Source organism: Lactuca serriola, chromosome 8, assembly GCF_051521515.1.
Source record: "Lactuca serriola cultivar US96UC23 chromosome 8, Lser_US96UC23_V15, whole genome shotgun sequence".
Taxonomy (NCBI): domain Eukaryota; kingdom Viridiplantae; phylum Streptophyta; class Magnoliopsida; order Asterales; family Asteraceae; genus Lactuca; species Lactuca serriola.
Window position 1 is genome coordinate 171,515,851 of NC_136415.1, and position 24,610 is coordinate 171,540,460.

Below are 24,610 nucleotides of genomic sequence, written 5' to 3' on the forward strand. Positions count from 1 at the left end.
CATCTAAGTCTTATCACATTATAATTGTTTTTTATGTTTCTCTTTTCTGTAGTGTTTTATTTGTTCACGATTTAGTTTCTTGCTAATTATTGATCCCTTTTAATTTCGCCATTTCAAAAAAAAAAAACGTACAGAGGTGATCTATCACTATATATTACATCAAAGTTTTGATGAACCTCACAATTCGAGGTAACGATTCTAAGCTTCCTATGGTATATTCTTGGTTGATTAAATTTGACCAAGTTGGATCCTGTTTTGGAAATAAAAAAATGTTGACCTGTTAGATCTTGACCCCTCAATACAAAAAATAAATCCTATAAAGAAATTTCTATGAGAGTTTCTCATCCACATTTCGGTATTTGGGTTGGATGACATTATATCTCTAATGATTTTTTGATATTTGCTGTGAAATTTCACATTTTCTAGTGGTCAGAGTTTTTGGATTTCGTATTGATCAATAGTTTAATATTGATTTTGTTTTAAAGCACGATATGGGTATAAAAAACACAAAAAACAATATTTATTTTGTTCGTTTTACAATTATGAAAAATAACAATAGTTGCATATAAAGAAACAAAAAATTGATCTAGAACGTAGGTGTAAAAATGAAGTTTAACAATCATTTTAGAACGCCATATAAGCATCAACATCACTAACGACCAATGATAAATGGTGTAACACAAAATACTATTTGAGAACTTTAATATATGAAAATTTTTTGATGACTACTATAAAAATGGAGAAAATGACTTATTTTTTAAAATTTTAAACCAAACATGTATTTTTATTAAGCTATATGAAGTCACAAACGTAAAGTCTGACCAACGGTATTAAACATTTAAACCATCAACATGGGACAAAAAAATCGTAACATCTCAAACAAACAAAAAAAAAATTATCAATCATCACATCCCTACAACAGCATTGTAAAAAAATATCCAACTAAAAATAATTTATAATTTACAAGTCAATTCCAAAAAAAAAAAAAAAAAAAAAAACAATCATCTTCCCAAGTATACCAAAATTCTTGTAAGATCACTATTGGCAACACAATACAATGTCACATTCAACTAAAAAGGGTAAACACTACCCCTAAACATCCCCCACAACCAACATTTAAATTTAAAAATAAATCACAAAGTCCCCAAAAGCAAAAGCAAGAACTGTGAAGTCACACCTAGCCTTTAACCTAAGACTTCACTTATAGATTCTCACCTCCTTTTAACACATGGGGACACATACACAACACATTTTATGTTACCTACAAAAATTTGAGGTGTTCACCAAAAAAAAAAAAAGAAAAATTATAACATTCTATGCATATATATATTACATGCACAACAACCAACCCCCCCAAAAAAAAACAAAAATCCAGCTGTCAAAAACCGAAACATCTTCCGGTTATATTTCGGTTAGGAAAGAGGCGGGAAATCTTCTTCGTCTTTTAGATGATACGAGGATTGTACATTAAACCTAAAATGATTTCAAATAAAAATATAAAAATGCGTGAAAGATTTAGATTTAAATGAAATGAAATGTTTTTATGTAACGTTTTTTTGTTTTTGTTTAAGAAATGATGATACATTTCCTATATACCTATCCATACCAGAAACGGGTCTGGGCCTCGGGGATCCGTTTCGGTTCGGGTTCGGGTTTTGGTGTCGCCTTCTGTGTGACAAAGGCTCTCTTGGTTGTTGCATAGGGCGGGTAACCGATTCGGTTGGGGTGGTGAAATCGGTGGGCCCCGTTTTTGTGTTTGTTGCATTTGATGTTGATGTGTGGTAACCATGTCGAGATCGATTATTCTGAAAGGTTTAAATGTAGTTTAAAATAAGGGAAATCTCAGATAAAGTCTCGATATTTTGGGTCAGTTTATGGTTTAATCCCGACTTTTATTTTTTTTTTTTTAACAAAAAAGTCCCGATTATTTTATACTTTTCCCAAATTAACGAAACAGTCATTTTTTTTTTATTCAACATAAAATGACAGATTATCATATAAAATTAGATAATCGGGAATTTTCTGTTCAAAAAATAAATGTCGGTATTAGGGAAATCTACAGAAAAGTCCCAAACTTTTGGGAAAAGTTTCAATAAAGTCCTAAAAAAGAATTTTGAACAGAAAAGTCCTATTATTTTGAGAAAATCATATAATCTGTCATTTGTTGTTCAAATATGAAAAATGACTTTTCGTTAATTTAGGCAAAATGTTAAATAATCGGGATTTTTCTGTTCAAAAAAAGCTTTTAGGACTTTATTGAAACTTTTGCCAAAAGTTTGGGACTTTTCTGTAGATTTCCAATCAGTATTAAACCGTAAACTGACGCAAAATATTGGGACTTTATCTGAGATTTCCCTTAAGATAAAGGTTAAATGCAAGAAATAGCAATGTACTAATGTAGTTTTATTGATTTGTTTATTATCGTTATAATTGTTGAGGCACTATTTGTTATTGATCTTTGATTCTCTTCTATGTGCAAAAAGACATAAACGCCCTCAACCCTCCTAATCCTAAATAGCCCTAGAAAGTTTGTCTTGTCCCATGTAACAAAAGTGTGACTTATTTATGCAACAAAGTTACACTTTTTTACCAATTTATAAAATAAATAAAATTAAGAAATTACCGTATCGGGAAAGTACGAAATCGCCCCTCTTCGGTCATTTGGAACAAAAGGCGGCGGTGGTGGTGGTGGTGGGTGGTGGTGGAACCGTGGATGGCGGACAACACCATTCATGCCGCCATGTTCCGATGCAATCATACTCAATAAAATAGGCGGCGGTGGCGGTGGTGGCCCCATCATGGGCGGCAGTGGACCCAAAACATAAGTATTCCACCACCGGACATGATCTAAACACACCAAATGAGACATCAAATCTCCGGTGAGATCCAACGGTTCAGATTGACCCAAATTTACACCTTCTTCAATCTCCTTTGATTCATTTTCATCAACAATTTCGTCTTTTTCTGTCTTATTAACCAACTTTGAGTAATTAAATAAAAGATGTGGGGCATAAAACGGTATAGCAACTTCTCCTTCATTCACAAGGGCAGAAACGTCTTTTTCCTCGTTGGATTTCGGGTTCCCTGGAGACCCGTTTTCATCGTTAGAGGTTCTTGTTGTTTGAGATGTGGGAAATGACTTTTCTGCCCTTGGAATATGATCGGGAAGATCGGGTCTTTGACCACTTCCATGCATGTTTAATGTATTTGAGAAGAAAGAAAGAAGCTCATTGGAGAGTTTATCTTCAGGAGCCATGAGGATTTGTTCGAGTTTTCTTGCACCATAATTAAATGCACTTCGGATACGAAAAAAATTTCCTGAAAAAATAAATAGTTGATTTTTCAAAGATATAGAAAAATGTAATTTGTTTTAAAAGACGTAAATGCCCTTGAGAGCCTCATCATCAAAAAATAAGCATACCTTGGCTAACACTACGCCCGAGGTTATTATGGTCATTTAACGGGTCAACAATATTAAGATGCTTTTTGTAAAATAAATCACCAGGTCTCATGGGAACTGAAAACTTCTCAGAACAATGCCTAAGAAAACCAACTTCAAGCAATAGATCATTGCTATTTGGTGGTCTCTCAACTGCAAATTCAAAAATTTTAAAAAAAAAATAATAATAATAATAAAATTAACAAACACAAAGTTAAAAAGAATAACATGCAAGAAATAACCACATAATCTCACTATTTGTTGGGTTAATCCATAAAAGACCTTATATTTTGTGTTTTTTTACAAATGAAACCTCAAATTTATTTTTTGCCTGAAAAAGACCTTGTAGTTTTTCATTTTTTCCGAAAAAGCCCTCAACTTTGCATTTTTTTTCCGAATAAAACCCTCAACCTTCTAAATGCTTCCAAATAAACCCTCAACTTTTTTAGTTTTTCTTGAAAAAGCCCTGATTTTTTTTGGAAAAAAAATACAAGGTCTTTTTCAGGAAAAAAATAAAGTTGAGGTTTAATCCGGAAAAAACACAAAATATAAGGTCTTTTATGAGATTAACCCTAATTTGTTTATTGTAAATTCCACCGAATTATAGCAATGTCATCCAAATAAAAAGAAAAAAAATTTGATTTGAAACTACAATGCTATAATTGGGTAGAATTGTCACCTTAATAAAAAAGGGTGAAAGTAAGATACTATAAAACACACATAAATGGAAGTATGTTGCTATTTCTTGCAAATTAACACAAAAAGCAAACAATGACAATGGTGTATTGAAACTCACCTACTATTCTTGGCAACTCTGATAATCTAATGGGGCCCATTAAACTGATACCATATTTATCCCAATCGAACGTACTGAAATACTCCAAGAATTTATATAAAACCTGTCGTATTTAAGCAACATGATAATTCAATTTCAAGGGCGATTTTGGTATTTTGAAAGGGAATTTTATTTGAAAACTTACGGAGAGGGGCCCATCTAATGATGTATGAAAGACATGAAAGATATAAAGAACTAAAGTCTCTAATCCATATGTTGATATTAAACCAACATGTGCACCAAGTGTTCGACTCTCGAAATAGCACCATGCTTTTATTAAAATTATGCTTCTTTTGAAAAGATGGTCTTTCTTGATTACGCGGTCCACCTGCACGATCGAAATAATGCTTAACAGACAGTGACAGTGACAGTGACAGACAAGACAGTGACAGTGACACTTGACAGTGATGGTGACGATTTTTTCTTTTATCTAAAACCGAAAAGACATAAAAATAATTAGGTTTCCATCGTCCGAAAAAACATGGTTTTGCGGGGTTTTTTTTTTTTTTTTTTTTTTGTTTTTTGATTCAACGAAATTGGTTTTTAGTTGTATAAAACAATAAAAAGTGACAAAAGAACATAGTTGTTGAATTTTATAATATATGATAGGACAAAACATTATGAAAAATTAAGGTTAGTTACATAAAAGACACTATATATTGGGTTTTATCGGATTTAGTCATTTAACATCAATTTTAATTTATTTTCTAAAAAAGGGCTTACAGTTTTCCATTTTTTCGATTTGGCCCTTACATTTTTCCATTTTTTCGGATTAAACATTAACTTTTTTTTGTCAGAAAAGTCCCAATATTTTCGGAAAAGTTTCACTTTAGTCCCAAAAAAAAATTTGAACAGAGAAGTCCCGATTATTTGATTTTACACGATAATATGCAATTTCCTATTAAAAGAAGAAAAAGGACTTTTTTGTTAATTTGAGGCAAAATGAAATAATCGGCACTTTTATGTTCAAAAAAGAAATTTTGGGACTAAAGTGAAACTTTTCCGAAAATATGGGGACTTTTCTGACAATTTCCTTTTTTTTTCTAAAATATCCCTTACATCTTTTTGTAAAACAGGAAGATTACTGGTAAAACTGCTAAAAGGGACAAATAGAAAAATGGAAAATGTAAGGACTTTTTTTACGAAAAATAAAATAAAGTTGAGGTTTAATCCGGAAAAAAATGAATATACAGGGTGTTTTATGTAATTAACCCAAAAAATTATATTTAACAACGCAACTAATTCGAGTTCAATGGAAACAAGAAATAGCTTAAATAAGTAATCAAGTAAGAAACTTATATAGGTTATAAAGTAGCACTGTATTAATATATATACAGTTGGGTTTGATTTTATAAAAGAAAATCAAACCACAAATTTCAGTTTTTTTAAACAAAAACCCAAACTGTCCGTTTTTCCAGTTTGATTTTGATTTTTTGTAGATCAAGAAAAATTGAAATTTTTTCCCACCCAAAAAAGTGGGACAGAGATTCTCTCTCTTGTCTGTGCAAAAGACGAAAATACCCTTTACATCCTCATCAACCAAAATAGCATTAGAAAGCTTGTTAGAGTCTAATTTTGTCTCTTGTAAGAAACACATCCTAAGGGAACTTCTTAACATTATTTTATCATTTCTGTAAGAAAATAGAGAAGATAAATAAAAAATAAAGTAAATGGCATAATGTAGAGTTCATAAAAGTGTCACATACCTGTTCAAGAAAACATAAAGTGCAAAGTCCACCGATTTGGTTGACTGAAATGTCAACCACAAGATTTTGCACCATGCATTTCACCAACTTAACCTACAATAAAAAAATTCATTTTTTCCAAAAGCACAAATCAATCAATAGCAACTTTAAAAAAAAAATTGAATCTTTTATTTCAAAATTCAAACTTTTACAAGGTCTCATCACAAATTTAACAGACGTCATAGTTGTACTGTATTTGACATGCATTAGACTTGAACTGTAATTTTTGTCCCATTGACATCAGAAATGGTGGCATTAAAAAATATTTAAAAAAAAAAATACCTCAGCCCCAATAACTTGAACATCTTTAACAACAAATTCTGCTGAATTGTTTTTCCCTTCTCTATCGAGTAATGATGCAATTTCATTTATGAGATCATGTGTGTTTACACCAACTGCACTTAGATCAATATCTCCATCTGGAAGATAGGTTTTCAAAGGAACTGATCCATAAGCAAACACCTGAAAAAAGTTTATGAAAAACACTTGAATGAATAAAGATCATAGATTGATAGAAATCGATAGAAACAAATCATGGATCTTGCTATGCTACATGATTGGAAAGTTACTAGGGTTACCGAAATGTTGGTGAAATTATGCTTTAACCATATTCATTTTCAAAAAATACCAACAAAAATAGGAGAACAATTATGTTTGGATTAAAATGTTACTTAAAAAGGTGTAACCTTTAGCAAATTGTTGAAAATGGTTTACGTGTTCGGTTGGGTGACGATTTTGTTAGTTTTATAATATCCAAATCAAGATACAAATTAGTCGAATTACTACGAAAAACAGACATACAAAAGCTCATATAGAAAGTAACTTATTAAACTCTCAATTTTACAAAAAAGCAACCATTTTTTTAGTGTATCCAAACGCGATATGATAGAATAACATGGTTCGATAACGAATACTAATCATATACTTATGGAAACTTCATCATATACTTAATATGAAGTATGAAATCCTAGGCTTCTTGCAAAAGCTTGATTATTAACCATAATTTTTTGTTCATCCTTTACTTTTTAAGTGATTTAACTGCAAATGTTAAAAGTATAATACTATAATTCATTATTGGCCACAATGAGAGACACTTTTACATGCCTTTCAGAAAGGATAATTCATTATTGGCAACCTTGAATTCATGATTCTAGACCTAAATCAAAGCAGAAAGCTACAACTTTATAAGCCTCAACCCCTTCCATTCCTCTAAATTATCATAAGAGTAACAAATGAAACAGATTTCCGATGATTTTTCCCATATAGTGGCTATGGTAATGACAATTTTTATCAGTTCATATGCTAACGAGCTTACGAAAATGATAATGATGATTAAGTGTAATGGTATTTATAAAAAATAAAAACTTGAAAAGCAACAGATTGAACATATGGATGGTGTCAAAATCACCTCACAATCAAGATTCTCCTTGAGCAATCGCTGCAAATAATTGATTACTGCATCTCTTTTCCCTTCAGCAACAATAGTTGGCTGAAACTTCGAAATTATCCCCTCCGCAGCTTTCTCAGCTTGGTTCCACCGATGAATCCCGATGAACCAAGGGTTTGATTGAGGCGCTGGTTCCCATGGCTCCTCGGCGATCAAACCCGAAGGAACCACCAGGTCTTGTTGGACTCCCATTGATAAACTAGAACAAAAAAAATATACAAAACCCAGATTTTGTTTGAGAAATTTCCTATAAATCCATCTGGGTTTCTCCAAATTGGTGAAATTCGATGAACCGAACAGAGGAGATTTGGAGTAATTTGGAGTGGGCGATGACCTTTTTTACTCAAAATTTTGTGGGGATTTTGGGAATCTTCGGTCCTTCGACTGCTGAGTAAGCTTTAGCGTTCAAGTACTCAAAAATTGAAGCGTTCGTCGACTGATTCAAGAGGATTTTTGACAATCTTAGCTGCTGCGGCTGGTCGAACTGCCAATTGATTTTTTCTCCTGTCAAACCGTCCCTTGAATTATAATTTTTTTTTGTTAGGGCTAAATATTGATTTAACTACTTTTCCTAAAATAGATAACCTAATAAATGATTAAGTTGAAAACATTTATTAAATTGGCCTTTTATAAATAAAATATTTAACAAATAATAATTATATTTTTCTCGAATTGTCATTTTATTCATAATATTAGCATTAAATACAAGAAAAATACAACAATTAGTAGATTCTAAAATGACATTGTATATTTCAGACCGAATAAAAACATTCCGGTAAAAAATTATGAAATAATATTTTGGACTGAGAAAAAAGGTCTAGATCATGAGTTCTTAGTTTTTGGCTATTTGTTTACTTCTTTATGCCTTTTGAATTTGTTTAGAGTTTCAAATTTACATTTGTATTATTACGAATGAGTTCATATAATAAGTATATTAGAATATAGGTTTGTAGTTGTGAATAATATGAGCAAATAGACAGTTATATGCATTATATTGCTTCAGATTACATATGTTTTTGTTAGTCTTTTATTGTCCCAGATCAAACGTAGTTATGCACATTATTAACGATAATGATGTCCGATATTTTGTAATTATTTTAACTACTAACCAGCATACCACTTAACTCATTATATTTTTTTATTGATCATTATGTGGAAAGTGGTATGAATCATTTCATAATGGAAAACTATTTTTATGGCAATGAATCGCATGGTGTCATGAATAACCAAGTATATAATTTATTACATATGACGTTGACTCGTCTAATTTATGTAGAAGGGTGTGATGTTATGTATAAATGTAAGGAAGTTACTCACGATGGTCGTGTTTATGATGCTAACGAATCAGTCATAATTGATTTGTGGTTGATGATGCAAACATATTTGCACATGGAAAACTGGTAAAAGTGTTCAACTGTTTATCAAGTTATGATGATATTAAATCTGACGTTAAAGAAATTAAACCTCGACGACCCCATAACGTTCATTCTCCATTTTATTTTTTTTTAATTCTCCATTTTACCATAACCAAAACATAAAATTTTATCAGCCCCCCCCCCTTCCTGCGCCCAATCATATGTCAAGTATAGTTGTACAAATGATTATTGTCATTGTAGTCCAACCAACTTAGAACTTTTGTTTTAAAAGGTCCCTTTTGTTTTTTAGCATTCTTAGGGTATGAAATCACGTTTTTAGGGTCTAAAAAGTTCTTATGAAAAAGTGAAGGGGTGACCCGGTGAACCCCTTCCTACTCAACGGGTTTTATAACCACGACAATTAATAAGATGTCACCTCAATTGTCATGTAATGTTACAATAATTGACTTAATTTAATGCTTCATTTAAAAGTTGAATAAGAAACATATCTCAATATCGCTTTCGCTTTCTTCCTTTTTCTTATACTGTTTCTCTCTGGAAAATCGATTAGCTGGATTCTTGCTATGGTTATTTACATGAAAATCGATCTTTATTTTCAACGTGTTTTTACGAGGTACCTTGTTATCAGTTACTTACTCAGATGGAGTAAAGAACATATTTGAGGATGTGGATTTTCTTGGAATAGACAAGAATGAATTTGTGGTTTTCTTTAAAAGATTCATGCACGATAAATGTAAGAATGTGTATTATTGCATGCCAGACATTGAACTTCCTAAAGAATTAAGGATGATAGCTACTAACATCGACTATATGGATTTCATCGAAATAGGGTATGTCAGTGGTTGTATACTTCATGTTTACATTGATCATCTTTATGTGAATATACAGGATTGGCTTAATGATGAGAAAGTTGAAGTACTCAGTCCTGAAGACAAGCATTCATGAAGATTTGCAAGGTGATATGGATGTTAACATTCACCTAGATGATTTCCACAATGATATGGACCTTGACATTAAACTTGATGATTTCATTCCTATGAACAAGACCAACAATGATGTTTTTTTGAGGAAGCTCGGCCTCAAGGTGAATCCAAGCCCAGACGGTCCACCTCATGAGGAGCCATATGTTCATATGGATGATAATGATGCAATAGTTGCAAATGGTTATTAGTTATGCTACAATAAAATGATATTATGAGACTTTTAGTTAAATGTTGTTCTAACTGGTGCATGTTTAGATTGTAGACTTCATGGATAAGTGAAGAACACTCTTTTCGGATTAAGTCTTTCATAGATGAACATAATTGTCAAAGAAATTTCAAATTGGGATTAATTGCCGCTATGCTTGGATTGGCAGCCATTATACTACACAATCCTTACACAAATAAAAATTAAGTGTTAGGCTACTTAAGGAAAAGGTTAAAAAGAAATTTGGTATTAAAGTGAGTATGGGCATCCAGTATACTACAATCCTTTGAGTTACAAAAATTAAGTGTTAGGCTACATAGGAAAGAGGTTTAAAAGAAATTTGGTATTGAAGCAAGTATGGGACAGTATATGAGAGCAAAGAAATATGCAATTCAGCTAATTGAAGGAACACTTGTGGAGCGCTATGCAAGGCTTTGATCATATGACTAAGAGATATAAAGATCAAATCCATGGTCAATAGTTAAAATGTATGTCAATTGTATGTCATATGGTAAGACTTATTTGAGCAAGTTTTACATATGTTTTGAGGGCCTAAATTAAGGCTGGAAATGGAGTTGTATAAGAGTAATAAACATGGATGGTTGTTTCTTAGCAGGAAACTTACTTGGTACGAATTAAGTCCAAGTAGTTTAGACCAGTGAGTTTCTCCCTTGAAAATACTAAGAGGAGTAAGAAGTTGGAGTGAGGTGGTGGTGGAGGAGGAGGGAGGTCGTTATTGTTCTTGTTCGACATCGACAGAACAAAAGTTTATGTAGTTTGATTTTATCCTTTAATTAATTATTAACCTACGTGAATTATTAATTAAGGTTATGATCTATATTTGGCTTCACGATATGTAAAGGGATGTTGTAACCACAACATAAAGTTATTTAGGTAGGCAATGTACTTTGCCACTTTCAATTTATTTGAAACTTCTAGATCATTTGAGATTCATTGACAATCAATGGCATGTTCTCAAATTGTGCTCATCTCAATTCTATGACGCAAAAGTCGTGGATCATAGAATGGATGATGAATCAACCATGCAAAACTGTGTGACCCTCAATACAAATTATTCTCGCATTGACATGCCAGTTAACCACACATGTTCCATAGCAAGGTAATTTTATGAGTGAAACATCATTTTAACTTCTCGCAATGATGTATCGGTTGACCATACACTTCATCATCAAAATATAAGTAAAATGTGTGTTTTCATGGGTAGCACATGAATCACATTTTTAATATAAAATGAGAATTTTTTTTATTACTTTAGTTAATACTTGTAACTTGAACATTATCCAATCAAACCCTTTTAGTAACTCAAATCTCAAAATGAAAAAAGGTGGTTAGGGTGGTAATCTATGATCCATTAAAAAATGACCTCATTAGAAATCATGGAGACCTCCTTAAACCTATTTTATAGCATTAGAGTAGGTGAGCCTAGTCATGGTTCGACGATAATGTTTTAATTGAACATGTGAGGACACATGTTGTAAGTTTGTCATACATATAGTAATCATACCATATAAAAAATTTAAAACTTTTAAATTTATATATTTATCTTTTACATATTCTAATTTTATTCACTATTAAACAATATTTATAAATAAACATTTAAATTTTAATTCTAGTTTAAATAATATTCCAAATTGAATTAATTAAATATTCATATTTAAATTCTTATTTAAATAATATTTAGAACTAATATTAGATTGAATATTCAAATTTAAATAGTTCAAATAATATTTAAATTAAGAGGTTTATCCCCAATATTCGGAAAAAACTGAAAATCATCCTCAAAATTCGATTTTCGATTTTTTTTTACAAAGTAGCACATATAATTAAAACCTAAAGGCTCTGATGTCACTGTTGGGTTATGTTACATCTATACACAAATGATTAGCATAATGGAATAAACAAAATCATCTGCAAGTGTAGATGCACCCTAAAATCTAAGTTTTACAAGTTATGACAACCTACTTTTAAAATCGAATTAGAGAAGGATAAAAATACTAACCTATTTATCCTTTGATTGAGACCTTGAGAATGTCAATGCTTGCAAAAGGATGAATGACACAAAGGAGAATCCTTCTGATGTAGTCAGACCCATAACTTCAATAAGCAAATAAGGATTGCCCATTTGGAAGGATAATTCGAAAATCACTAACCATATCAGAGAGGTTGTGGCTTTCGAATTATGTTATGAGGTAAATCCAAAAGGAACCTTACAATTTCAGTTTATTGTTTCAGATACTCCAGATGATCACGGAAAGGTGAAGGTGTAATCGTGTACATCATCTTGTTTTTTTTGGATATTAGGTCTTGGGAAAACTCTGATTATGATTATACTCTTAAATAATGTTTTTGTAAACACTTTATAATTAAAATGAGTTGTTTTTGAAAGTTTTAAATTTCTATGATTTTTGGGATGTTACATAGTCAATGCCTTATGCCCTGAAGTCACTGTAGCGAACCTCTATGGTTGGTCAATGTGGCTTTCAGAAATATTAAATCCAGTCCTTAACTTTTTCCGGTCTAATGAAAGGTTTTGGTCATTTTAATTTATATTGTGTTTATTCCTTCATACATATAAGACAAACATTTATACCCTTTTTAATTTATAAGCTATAACATAATAAAAAGAAAAATAATAATAATAACCCCTCATTCCCCAACGTTCATTCTTCCTCTCACGACCCAAAGTATCATCGGCGACATGCTTGGTACCAAACCACCGACAACATCTTGCCACCTACCTCCCCCCTAATGGTACCATAATGAGACGGTGCCTTTCTTGTTTAGATCCAATCCATAATCATAGAATCGACCCCCCCCCCCCACACACATTTTTCTTCCCTCGTCCCCTTTATTTGGTTCATGACAATAAGCAATAAATGTAACAACCCGAAATATCAAGAGTAGAGTTGAAGGGCTAAAAGAGTAAATTGGGAAAGAGCGACTCGGCAAGTCCATGTGCAGACTCGGTGAGTAGAGTCGCGACTTGGTCGCGTGTTAAGTGGCCGACTCGGCGAGTCAGTGTAATGGACTCGGCGAGTAGGCGCTGAGTGGAGAAAACCCTAATCCTCGGGGTTGAGCCCTATATAAAGAACATAACATCCATTCCCCCAGCCTCCTTACTCATCCTCAAGTCTAGGAACCCTAACCCTCGTGTGTGAGTGGATCAAGTGCATTTGGAAGCTTGGAGAAGCAATTGTTGAGGAAATCTTGAAGGGCAAGAGGCTTGGAGCAAGAGGCTTTGCTTGGATTCGAGTTTCATTGCAGTTGGGGCGTTCCTTTGAGGTAATATCTCGTTTTTGAGCTGCTATGTCTTAGATGCATCATTTTGGGGGTGTTAGAGATCATATCCTTGGATGTATTGGAGTTTAGAGGTTAGATTTGAGGTTGCTACCTTAGATCTGGAATGGAGAAGGGTTGGAATGCATGAAAGTCCCTGTTTGTGAGTGGTTGATGGAGCTATTTTGTCCCAAACCCAAACCCTAGAGTGAAAATGCATAGATCTCTTTGGATTCATGTAAAGTTTGCCACTTTACGTGATGGATGAGTTGTAGGAGGCTAGATCTATGTTTTGGATCAATTGCATGGCCTGGAATGCTTCTGTATGGGTTCAGACCGGTGGTACTCGGCGAGTCACATGGGTGGACTCGACGAGTTTCTTGAAGATAAGCTGGAACTCGACGAGTTGGAAGAACAACTCGGCGAGTTGGATGAAGATGGCCTGGGACTCGGCGAGTTGTATGAACAACTCGGCGAGTAGGTTGAAGATAGCCTTAGACTCGGCGAGTCTGTTGTTGGACTCGGTGAGTCTTGTCGAAGAGTTCCAATATTTTCTGGTTGAGTCGAGAATCGGTGAGTCAAGGGATGACTCGGTGAGTTGTGTGCGAGTGGACTCAGAGTTGTGGGACTCGGCGAGTCTCGGGGTGACTCGGCGAGTTGAGTCGCAGACTGGGGAAGTTCTGAGCATGGGGACTCGACGAGTCGACGGGTTGACTCGGCGAGCAGGGTCAACCAGGAGGGTTGACTTTGACTTTGACCAAGAGTTGACCGTTGACTTTTAGGGCTTGGTCAGCGATGTGGCCTTTGGGCCAAGAGAGGGGTAAAATAGTCTTTTACCCTTAAGAGGGTGCCATGAGAGGATTGATTCTAGTCTCGAGAGTTATATTCATGGGAGTATATGCCTTACGTGTTAGGCAGTGGCGAGTTCGAGATTCAAGTGTGGGGATATCTGCTTTCTGCTTGCCAGGTGAGTCTTCTCACTATACTTTACCTTGAGTAGGTAACCAGAGTTATGTGACAGAGTATTTGTATGCTATGTATGTTATGTGTTGTACTGCATTATTTCTATGTGATTTATGTTGTGCATGTTTTCAGAGTTGGAACCGGAGGGTTCCTAGAGTTAGAACCGGAAGGTTCACAGAGTTAGAACCAGAGGGTTCACAGAGCAGGGTCCACGGACCCACATAGTTATAGCCTCGAGTGGCTAATATGTGTTGTGTGTGGTATTTTGGGGAACTCACTAAGCTTCGTGCTTACAGTGTTTTGTTTTATGTATGTGTTTTAGGTTTCCTTCAGGATCACGGGACGGCACCGGCTTGATTGTACACACCAGAGAAAGAGTCATGTTTTGAGGATCCTGGTTTACTATGCAAGTGAAAATGGAGTGATGTTTTGTAATTCGATTATGAATGAGATTTTAAACAAGTGTTTCTAAGAATTAAATGATTATTTTTAAATGATAAATTGTTTGAAATTTTCGGTGTTACAATAAATTAAAACTCCACCACCTTTTTTTAATCGATCAGGTGGTGGTTTTTTGTGTTTTAGGCGGTGGTGTTGGTGGTTGTATATAGGTGGCTTAAATCAGATGGTTCGCAGTAAAGATGATGGCAGTGTATGGATTATGATGGTTATTCGCGGAAATGGTGGTAACCTGGAGAGCCAAAGAAACCCCTGTGATATTAAACTGGATAGTAATAATAATAATAAAAGAATTGTCGGATAGCTTTTCAGTTAAAAGCTTTGAAGAGTATAAAAAGAATGATAGCTTTATGGAAGGATAGAAATGAATGATAACTTTCTCTCTCATGGGTAGAACAAAAAGAAAGGGTAGAATAGAAAAGTAGATTCTATTTCTTGGGTACATTTTCATATTAATAAAAATTTGTAGGGTACAATTGTTAAAAGCTTTCTTGGGTACAACTCTTTAAGCTTTTCTTGTTTGTTTGTCAAAAAAGCATCGTGGGTGTTGTCTTTGTTTGCTATTTTATTAATAGACTAGGCACTAATGTCCCAGGGTTTAAGGGATATGTATGGATCTCCCTTAGATTAGTTTTATTATTATATTAGCTCTATATGGCTATAAGCAGTAGATGTGGTACGTTTTTATTTCACATCAATGTAACCGCCTGTTCTTTTTCAATAAAGACTTGAACTTTAAAGCTTGTAACACTTTGTCTTATTTATTTCTTCTGCACCTTTGCATCTTTTTCGGCTCACACATTTAACCAATAATTTACCTTTAATATTGCATACATTTAGATCATTATTTCCCAACAAGTGGTATCAGAGCAAGGTGACTGTATGCCAACGTATATGGCAAGGTTATTGATGGCAGATAAAGGTGAGGGTGTTCAAAAATCCAAGAAGAATGATTGTGTTACATTACATTATCCAATGCTTACGAAGTTAAATTTGTAACACCCAAAAATTATAACCTAAAAATTTCATTTTTGATTATAGTAAAAATAGATTTTCAAATATTGTTCATACATCACAATAGAATAAATATAGCAAGTTTCATTAAAACTACAAATGGTGTGTGCGATGCCGTCAATCCGAGCTCTTCCCTTTGGAACCGGAAGTACCTGAAAACAAAAAAAACTGTAAGCACAAAGCTTAGTGAGTTCCCCAAACTACCACATACCATACATACAAAAAGCATATAACAGGCCCCGCCCGACATTAGACCCCGTTTGGCATCGGGCCTCGCCCGACATTGAGCCCCGCTCGAAAATAGATCGGGCCCCACCCAACATACATATGACATATATTACAATTAATCACATACACATGCAATAATCACAAAGATAGATAGCATACAAATGGTCATCGGGCCCCGCCCGACATCGGGCTCGAGCTTGACAAGCATATAAACACATACACATGCAAGAGTCACGAAGACAACTAGCATACTAACATAGAATAAACATTGTCCGACATTGGTGCCTTTGACCTACAAAACCCAGTGAGGAAACTCACCTCGATAAGCTGAATGCAACGAATGATCCTTGACTGATGGTTCTACAACTCCCTGATTTGTCAATTGCCACATAAAACTAATTAACATTTGGGATCTACATCATAACCAAAAGTCTCTACTTGGGTTAAAAAGACCATTTTACCCCTACCTAGCTTGGTCTAAGAATGATACCCAAACCACAATCCAATGGACCCAAAATTTAAATAATCCATCAAGGCCCAATCATGGCCTAATTCCTTCTTATGGACCTTAGCTCAAGGCTCGATAATATTTCTAGCCCATAACTCCCAAAACTAGAAGACCCAACAAAACCCTAACATTCTAAGCCCAAAACGTGGCCCAAACCTTTAAGCACAAATTCAAAATGTCACCAGACTGAGTATGCGGGGCGTACTCAGCTTATACGCTAAGCGTACTGGCTCGAAGGCTCGTACACTATGTGTACAGGGTTGTATGCCCAACGTACTTGTCCATATCCACCACATACTAGATTTAGGTCTTAACCTAATAAGACCTTGCTTCCAAAATGTAGATATGATCTCCTTGAGCTGAGTTGACACGTAAAGTTGCTAACTTTACATCCATGCATGGCCATAGGAAAGCTCAAAAGCTAAATAAGGACTTAATAAGAGACTTAATGAATGCATGGGGCCTTAAAATGTAACATCCGGATTTCCAAGTATCATAATTTAAGTATTTACTCTTGAGTTAAGAAGAGGGACTCGACGAGTTGACACCTAAACTCGTCAAGTAGGATCGCGACTGATGACTCGGATTAATGAATGGACTCGACGAGTCGGTGAGGCGACTCGACGAGTCCGCACTATTGGCAGAAACCCTAAATCTTTGGGCCCAATCCCTATTTAAAGGCACTTATGGCCTTCAATTGCGGCTACCTTCCCAGAAGAGAGAACCCTAGCGAGCTTAAGTGTGTAGAGTGAGAGAAAGAGCTATCTTGAGCTTTTTGGTGTGATTTTGCAAGAGAGGAGAAGAGTTCCAGCAAGAGGGACCAAGGGAGGTTGTTGTTCTGAGTTAGTCAATCAAGGAGCTTCATTCTAAGGTACAAAATCGAACCCCTTTCCTTCCCTATTGTGTAGATTCCATTTTGGGGTTAGGGCTTGAATCACTTCATCTTTGGGGTTTTGAATGCCTAAAATCCCTCTTGCAAGTTTGTTTTATAGATCTGGACCCTTCTAGGTCCAGAGAGCTGAAAGTATGAAGCTTTAGTAGAGTAAACCTTAGGGTTTGAAGCTAGGAAGCATTAATGGGGTTTCTGTAATGCTCGTAGATCCGGGCTAGTCAATTTAAAGACAATAAGCATCGAAAATGACTTTTTGATAGAAGATTATTTAGAATGAATAATCTTAACTAAGTTGTAGTGGTCGTGACAAGGATTTTAGATATATAAAGAATGCCGAAATCTGAGTTATAACGAAGAAGTTATGACCTGTTGAAGTTCCGCAATCTATGATAGAGCGATATTTAGCCTTAGCAATCTAAATGAAAGTTGTAGAATACGTTAAATCGAGAGCGTGCATAAAAAGAACGTCCAAATCTGACTTCGTATGAGGAAGTTATGATTTTTCTAAGTTTCAGCTTAGCAATATGCAGCCCGAAATTCGATTTTGAGATCGAGTGAGTTCTAGCCAAAACAATCTAAACGAGAATCGAAGATCTCGTTGATAGTAGTGCAACAATAAAAAGACAGACAAAAACGGAGTTCAGATGAAGGAGTTATGAATTTCGAACGGAGTTTTCCTGTCCCGGCCTACTAAAAATAATATATTAAAAATAAAGTCAATATTAGCCAACGTTTTCTGAACGAGAATTGTAGAGCATAATCTCACCTACGCGTGGATATAAAGAACGTCGATAACGGAGCTCGTATGTGAAAGTTTTGAATTTTTGAAGTTCGGGGCGCGAACCCCAAAGCTGTGTCTGAGTTCACGACGTGAAAACAGTATCCACGACGTGAACTGACTTCTGACGCCTGACAGACGCAAGTTGCGATGACGCACCTGATGACGACTGAACTCACGACGTGAATATTTGAGATTCACGACGTGAATCCAGAAGATCAGCCCTATAAATAGAAATCGAAGGGCAGCTGATTTAGGTTGCTACTTTATCACTCTCTCACTCCCGATACCCTCTCTAAGCCCTCTTTTACCCCCCCCCCCCCCCCCCCCCCCGAAGCCCTGGTATCATCCCGAGACCCGAAGCAAGTCCCTAAGTTCCGAAGATCCCGAGAAGAAAAGAGTTTCCGAGCCGAAGCTCTGCCCGTGAGAAGCCCGGTGTATGAAGAGATCACAGTTTCACCGAAGAATACTACTTCTACAAGCCGTGGTGCTGCCCGATCATCTTCTGATCAAGTGAGTGTGTAGTCACTTTCTTCTAACACATAAATATTAAGTATTTGCTATGAAATACGTGCTATGTGTATAATATATTGTTGTGTATTTGAGATGGTTGTGGAATGGATGAATTATATAAGCTTTAATGAGTTAAACTGTATATGTATTTTGTATCTACAAATATGTTGGGTAGAACATGGGTGGATGAGGTTGTTGGTAGGTGATAAAAGATGGGTTGGAACATGAGATAAAAGGATAAAGAGATAAACTTGTTTTAGATCCGGGAGTATGAATCAGATCAGAAGGTTAGTTTTAGATCCGGGAGTATGGATCAGATCAGGAGGTTAGTTTTAGATTCGGGAGTATGGATTATGTATTTTTGAACTATGTGTTCATCCGATAAGGTATCATGTGCATAGTCCCTTTCATGGACATGATTTTAGTACAAGTATTGGTTAAAGTATTAAATATATATGTATGTGAAGTATCTGTTATTGCCCGAAATACGTGTTAGATATATTTGATGATATGCAACGTGCGAATCAGTTATGGTTCAATATGTGTTAAGATGTGAATATATGATATTATTACTTAAAACTCTGTGTTAATTATACACTAGTTAGCATTGCCTAAACAAAGTTAGTATCGAAAATTGATTATAAGCACTGTAGGTTTGCCTAGTGATGGGTTAAGACTTAAAAAGGGATGTTTAGTTCAATTAAGTTTGGACATTGGGTAGCCTCTAATTAAGAGTAGGTGTGTGGTGAGATCGATGATCGGTGGAGTACGTCCTACGTACAGAGGTACATTTTATGTACGAAGTCCTTTTTCAAAGATTTGTGTTTTAGGTGCTGCTTGTGTTGGGGTACTATTATGTTCTCGGGTACGGATTCTACGCATACCAGAGTACTATAATGTGCCAGAAGTACTATCATGTACAATTCTTTTTGACACTAATGTGTGCCGGTTACGGGAGCATACAGGAGTACTCTATTAGTATTTCCCCATGCAGTTTATGTTGAAAGAGCTTTGGAGTCAGCGTTTCTTTTATGAAGTGATCGGACGATCTTCATGTGTCGGTGTTTCCTTTCACGAAGTAATTAAGGGAACTTCATAGACTGCCTAATAAAGTGTATCGGTAATAGACCACTGTTAGGTATGTCTGGTGTTATATTGCCGGATAGGGTGCGTCTGGGGGTGACATGCCTCATGATATTCTGACCACTGCTAGGAAAATTTCGATGCTAAATAGGGAGAGTCTGGGGGTAAAACACCTCATGATATTCAGACCACGCCTAGGCATTGTTATCTAGATAACTACCCCTGACTTAATTGTCTTGTGGTTCTTTCTTTTACAAATGAAGGTTCGTGGTGAAACTTATTCCATTCCCCTCAATTAATGTCTTTATTGATCCTTATTTGCTGCCAGGGAATTTTCGAAGCAGCTTCGTCAGTTCTTTGCTCATATCGATTCCTTAGGCTGGATCTCGTAAGGTCATTGTATTGGGTCAGTATGTGGGGATCGATGGGATAGGATAGATTGTTTTAGAAATATGAATTATATGTGTTAATAATATTAGTGCTTTTGCAGGATTGAGATATACACTATTATCACCTTGCTTGAACTAAGAGCTTTCGTACTCTGTGTTCCTTAGGTGATTGGGTTCACCAGGGATATTTGAACTAAGTGTTCATTAGGTGTTTTTAAACTAGGTGTTCATTAGGTATTGTTGAATGGAGTGCGTTCACCGGGTGTTCTTGAACTAGGTGTTCATTAATTATTTTGAACTGCGTGTTCACCAGAGGTAATCTAAGAACCTTGGCAGCACTAGACTTTGTGCCAATTCCTTAGGGCAATCCTTAGGAATGAATGGGAGAAGGGTAATCGGTTCTTAGGGTAAATCTTCAAAAAATAAAGGAAGATAATGGGATTGATTGTTTGATAAGTGAATATAATAATTATACTATTGTGGGTTGAAAACCCTATATGCTCACCAGGCTCCTAAGCATGACCCTCTCAGTTTTCTTTGTATTACAGGTTATAGCACGAGAGCATAAGTTGGCTAACATAACGAGAGATTTTGGATGATAGGCCAGTAGTTATGAATAACTGTTGTAAGGTCTATTTTGTTCTGTTTATGCTTTTGGTCTGTATTGAACATGACATCTCGAGATTTTGTTATATAATGAAAATACATTTCTTTAAAGAAATGCTTTGATAAATTCTTATCATATTTTGTTTTGGGAACAAATTCCGCAACTGTTTTCTTTAAAAGATTACTCTGATTTTAAAAAACAAAGCATAAACAAATCGGTCTTTTCTGGCGTGAAATTGGGGATGTCACAGTTTCTATGGTACATAATGCAAGATACACCATGCATGAACACCAAGTTCAGACCTTTACGTGATTTTTGGGTGTTGGAAGGCCAGGTCTATAAGTTAGAGAAATAGATATGACCTCAGAAGGCCAAATGAGTAATGCCATGGGGGAAACTCGTCGGGTCCATGAGAGAACTCGACGAGTTGGATCGGGTTGCCCCGCGATTCATGACCAGTGGTAACCCGTCGAGTGAAAGGTTAACTCGACGAGTCGAGTGAGGCCTTAGGAGGATTCAGAGGACATGCATGGACTCGCCAAGTCACCCAAGTGCACTCGACGAGTCTAGTTAAAGTTGGACCGTTGAGTGAGTTGATTTCAGTTGACCTTAGGGTTGGTCAAACTGATTTAAGAGAGGCCAGGGAGGGGTCGAATAGTCTTTTACCCATTCTTAGAGAGGAGGATGTAAGGAGTGTATTACTTAGAGATGTTATCATTTTGATAGGCGGAGGCTAGATCGGGGATTCGAGCACGAGAGTTTTCTAGACATCTTACGAGGTGAGTCTTCTCACTATACATTAACTAGAATGGTATCTATATGCAGACCGGAGGGTCTTATGTGTATGTGTATGTTGAGATTTATGTGCATTGTGTTATATGTATGCTATGTGTTATTTAGACCGGACCATAGGGTCTAATGACTCATGAGGCCAAATGGATCCTCGATCAGACCGGACCGGAGGGTCCAACGAGCTAGACCGGACCGGAGGGTCATACTAAGATATAGCCTCGAGTGGCTTATGTGCTGTATGTGGTATTTTGGGGAACTCACTAAGCATTTATGCTTACCGTGTTATGTGATATGTGTTTCAGGTACTAGCAAGGATCATAGGAAGGCGCCGACATGATTTGTACACACTGATAGAGCATTTTGTATTTGAGATTCTGGGATACGTTTTACCGTGATAACATTTGATACACTTGGGATTTGAGATGAATTGTATGAGTCATGTTATGTTTGAAAAATGAAAAAAAATTTAAAATTTCACATCGTTTCAAGTTGGTATCAGAGCCTTGGTTTGAGGGATTCGGATGCACCTTCGGGCGTATTGTCCCACCCCGAAAATCAAAGGCGGAAACATTTCCGAGGTTGACTCCAAGTTGTGTATCAAATCCAATGTACATAGTAATCACAGTAAACAACCATTACATTACATATATATGAAAGTTTACATTTGGTTCAAAAGTAAATTGTACAAAAGTTATACATATATCATATGAACAAAACGAGACGAGTCTTCCACGCACTCCGTCTTCACCAAAAGAGATCATCGGGTACCTGTCTAACTCAGACCTGAGAATACAAGCAGTTTGAAAATCAGCATAAAGCTGGTGAGTTCATAAGCGGTTTTGTTTATGAAAATGTATCGATTACCTTTAGTTTTCCGAAATGGTTTGCTATCCAAGAAAATCCCATATTTTCTTATGAAATGTTAGTTTAGTTATCTTTCGTTACAGTTCAGTTTCATGTTATATGTTAACTCCAGGAAAATCCCATATTTTCCTAAATGCAATTGTGTTTAGGAAGGGTTTTATGGCTTAAAAACCCACTTATTATGAGTTTACGGCCTAAGCTCCTTCGATGACCGTAAACTCATATACAAGGTCTTAAATCATGATTAAATCCCTAATTTGGAAGCCAAATATGCTATTCATTAAGGTTAGGAAGGTACCTTAGGGATTTGAGGCCTTAAAATTGAGTTTTGGACCCTTAAACTTGGATTTTAGGAGAGAGGTTAGAGAGAGAGGGAAAAAGCTTCAAATGAAAGGTTTAACATATTTATATAGTTCCCAAAACTTGGACACGGTGGAATTCTACCCGATACCGGCCTTAAACGAGGCTTTAGGTCGTACCCGATTAAGTTTCCGTCACCCGGCGGGGACGTTTCTAAAACTTATGAAATAAATGTTTTGGGCTAATTTCATGAGTTCCTAAAGGGTTTGGAAACTCATTGGATGATAATAAACATATAACTTTAATTAACTAAACCCAAAAACGATATCGGGACATTTCGATATACGACGAGTTATACGGGTAGAATGGGTTTTCGGCGATGGAAAACTTCGGGTTGTTACATTATCCCCCCGTTAGAGGGAATTCGGTCCCGAAATTCAAAGAATAAGATATAGATTATGAATTGGAATGAGACACGAATGGATTTGTTGCCTCGGATCTTCACTTTCTCAAGTGGAATCAGGTCTCTACTGAGCGTTCCAGCGAATTCTCACTATCGGGACGTGTCTTTGTTTCGTACTTTGACTCTCTCTCAATCTACGATATCAATCTATTTTCTCATGGAAGTTCCAACCCTGGACGACTTCGGTTTCCTCAAGGAATTACTAGGATTTCGTCGAGTAGGTGCTCCTAAGGATTCGAGATGTGATGGACTGGATAGATGTTATCAAGCTCTAAGGGCATCTGAAATCTAAAGGTTGCAGAATCGATTTCTACAAAGATCTCGAAGGGTATGATGTGAGACTAAACTAGATGTTCGAAAGAAACTCCCGGGAATCCTTCGGGATAGACATTTAGAGGAAAGAGCTGTTAACTTCCCGTTTCTCGATGATCACAGAAACGAGGGATGCGTGGTAATTCATAGCGGGAAAACTTTTGAGTTCTAAGTCATAGAATGATACGAAAGTTTGATGCCAAAGATCACGAGAACAGGGTCGAGGAAAGATCTAGACGAGCAACCCTTTCGAACCTAAAGATAACAACATGAATGAGACTCGGTCATTTCATGTTAAACATAGCATCAAAGTATTTTTGTAGAAAGTTTCCCCTTTTTAAATCGAATGGAATAGAATAGTCCTTCGGACTGAGGATTTAATCTATAGGTACGAAGTTAGTGTTCTCTATCTCATTGGTTAGTCATCTCGACGGTACACATTTCGATTACATACGAAGGATTGAGTTTAGAAAATGTTTGAATAGATAGATAACAGATTTCCCTTTTTGTACTAAAATCGAAAAGAGTTGCAGGTATAAGAATTATCAAAGATAAGTGTACCTGCGGCGACAGAGGGATCAGTGGTTGTAGCTGCCTTGGGGCAATTCCTTTTGAAGTGCCCAGCCTCACCACAATTGTAGCAGGCTGGACTGATTCCTGCTCCGGATGATTGGTTCGTTGGCTTGGCTGGTTTTCTGCAAGTTCAAGCAAGGTGGACCTTATTGCCACAGTTATCGCAGATCCTTTCGCGACATGGGCCAGGAATGCGGTGGTGGTAGCTTCCTCATCAGAGTTGTCTTCATGATCGATCAAGATTTTCGCAAGACATTTAGCACTGTCATATGTGTCTGGCTTTGCAGCCAAGACATTCCCTTTTGTTGGCTGGGTCAACCCCCAGATGAACTTCTCTATCTTTTTACTCTCCGGGGTAACCATTCCCGGACAAAGTAACGCCAGATCGTCAAATCTTGAGGTATAAGCAGCTATGTCGGAACCCTTCATCTTAAGGTTCCAAATTTTGTGTTCTAGCTTCTGGAGTTCGCCCCGAGGGCAATATTCTACGAGAAGAAGCTCCTTCATAGCTTCCCAACCCATAGCATTGGCTACAGGTAAAGTTA

General features: G+C 35.9%; 1 protein-coding gene across 3 annotated transcripts; it reads right to left on the bottom strand.

Annotated features, from left to right (window-relative positions):
• Positions 1–1,016: 1,016 nt before the first annotated feature.
• LOC145066309 (uncharacterized) lies at positions 1,017–8,007 on the bottom strand. Of its 3 annotated transcripts, XM_079013529.1 has the most exons (10): positions 7,801–8,007; positions 7,428–7,665; positions 6,302–6,481; positions 5,981–6,073; positions 4,420–4,602; positions 4,236–4,338; positions 3,422–3,592; positions 2,624–3,318; positions 1,597–1,805; positions 1,017–1,473 (listed from the first exon to the last, which is right to left on the bottom strand). In XM_079013529.1, the coding sequence occupies exons 2-10, from the start codon at positions 7,656–7,658 to the stop codon at positions 1,413–1,415; spliced, it is 1,926 nt and encodes a 641-aa protein (XP_078869655.1). In that variant the 5' UTR covers positions 7,659–7,665; positions 7,801–8,007; the 3' UTR covers positions 1,017–1,412. The 3 variants fall into 3 exon arrangements, with proteins under 3 accessions (XP_078869655.1, XP_078869656.1, XP_078869654.1); XM_079013530.1 differs by having other exon boundaries at positions 1,607–1,805; positions 7,428–8,007; XM_079013528.1 differs by having other exon boundaries at positions 7,428–8,007.
• Between the last annotated feature and the right edge of the window lie 16,603 nt (positions 8,008–24,610).

Excerpts from the sequence above, each read along its gene's own strand:
- LOC145066309 (XM_079013529.1), bottom strand. The coding sequence starts at position 7,658 with ATGGGAGTCCAACAAGACCTGGTGGTTCCTTCGGGTTTGATCGCCGAG. Across the intron at positions 4,603-5,980 it reads CTTTATGTTTTCTTGAACAG|GTGGACCGCGTAATCAAGAA; the intron begins GTATGTGACACT and ends TCGATCGTGCAG. Across the intron at positions 1,806-2,623 it reads TTTCGTACTTTCCCGATACG|AATAATCGATCTCGACATGG; the intron begins GTAATTTCTTAA and ends TAAACCTTTCAG.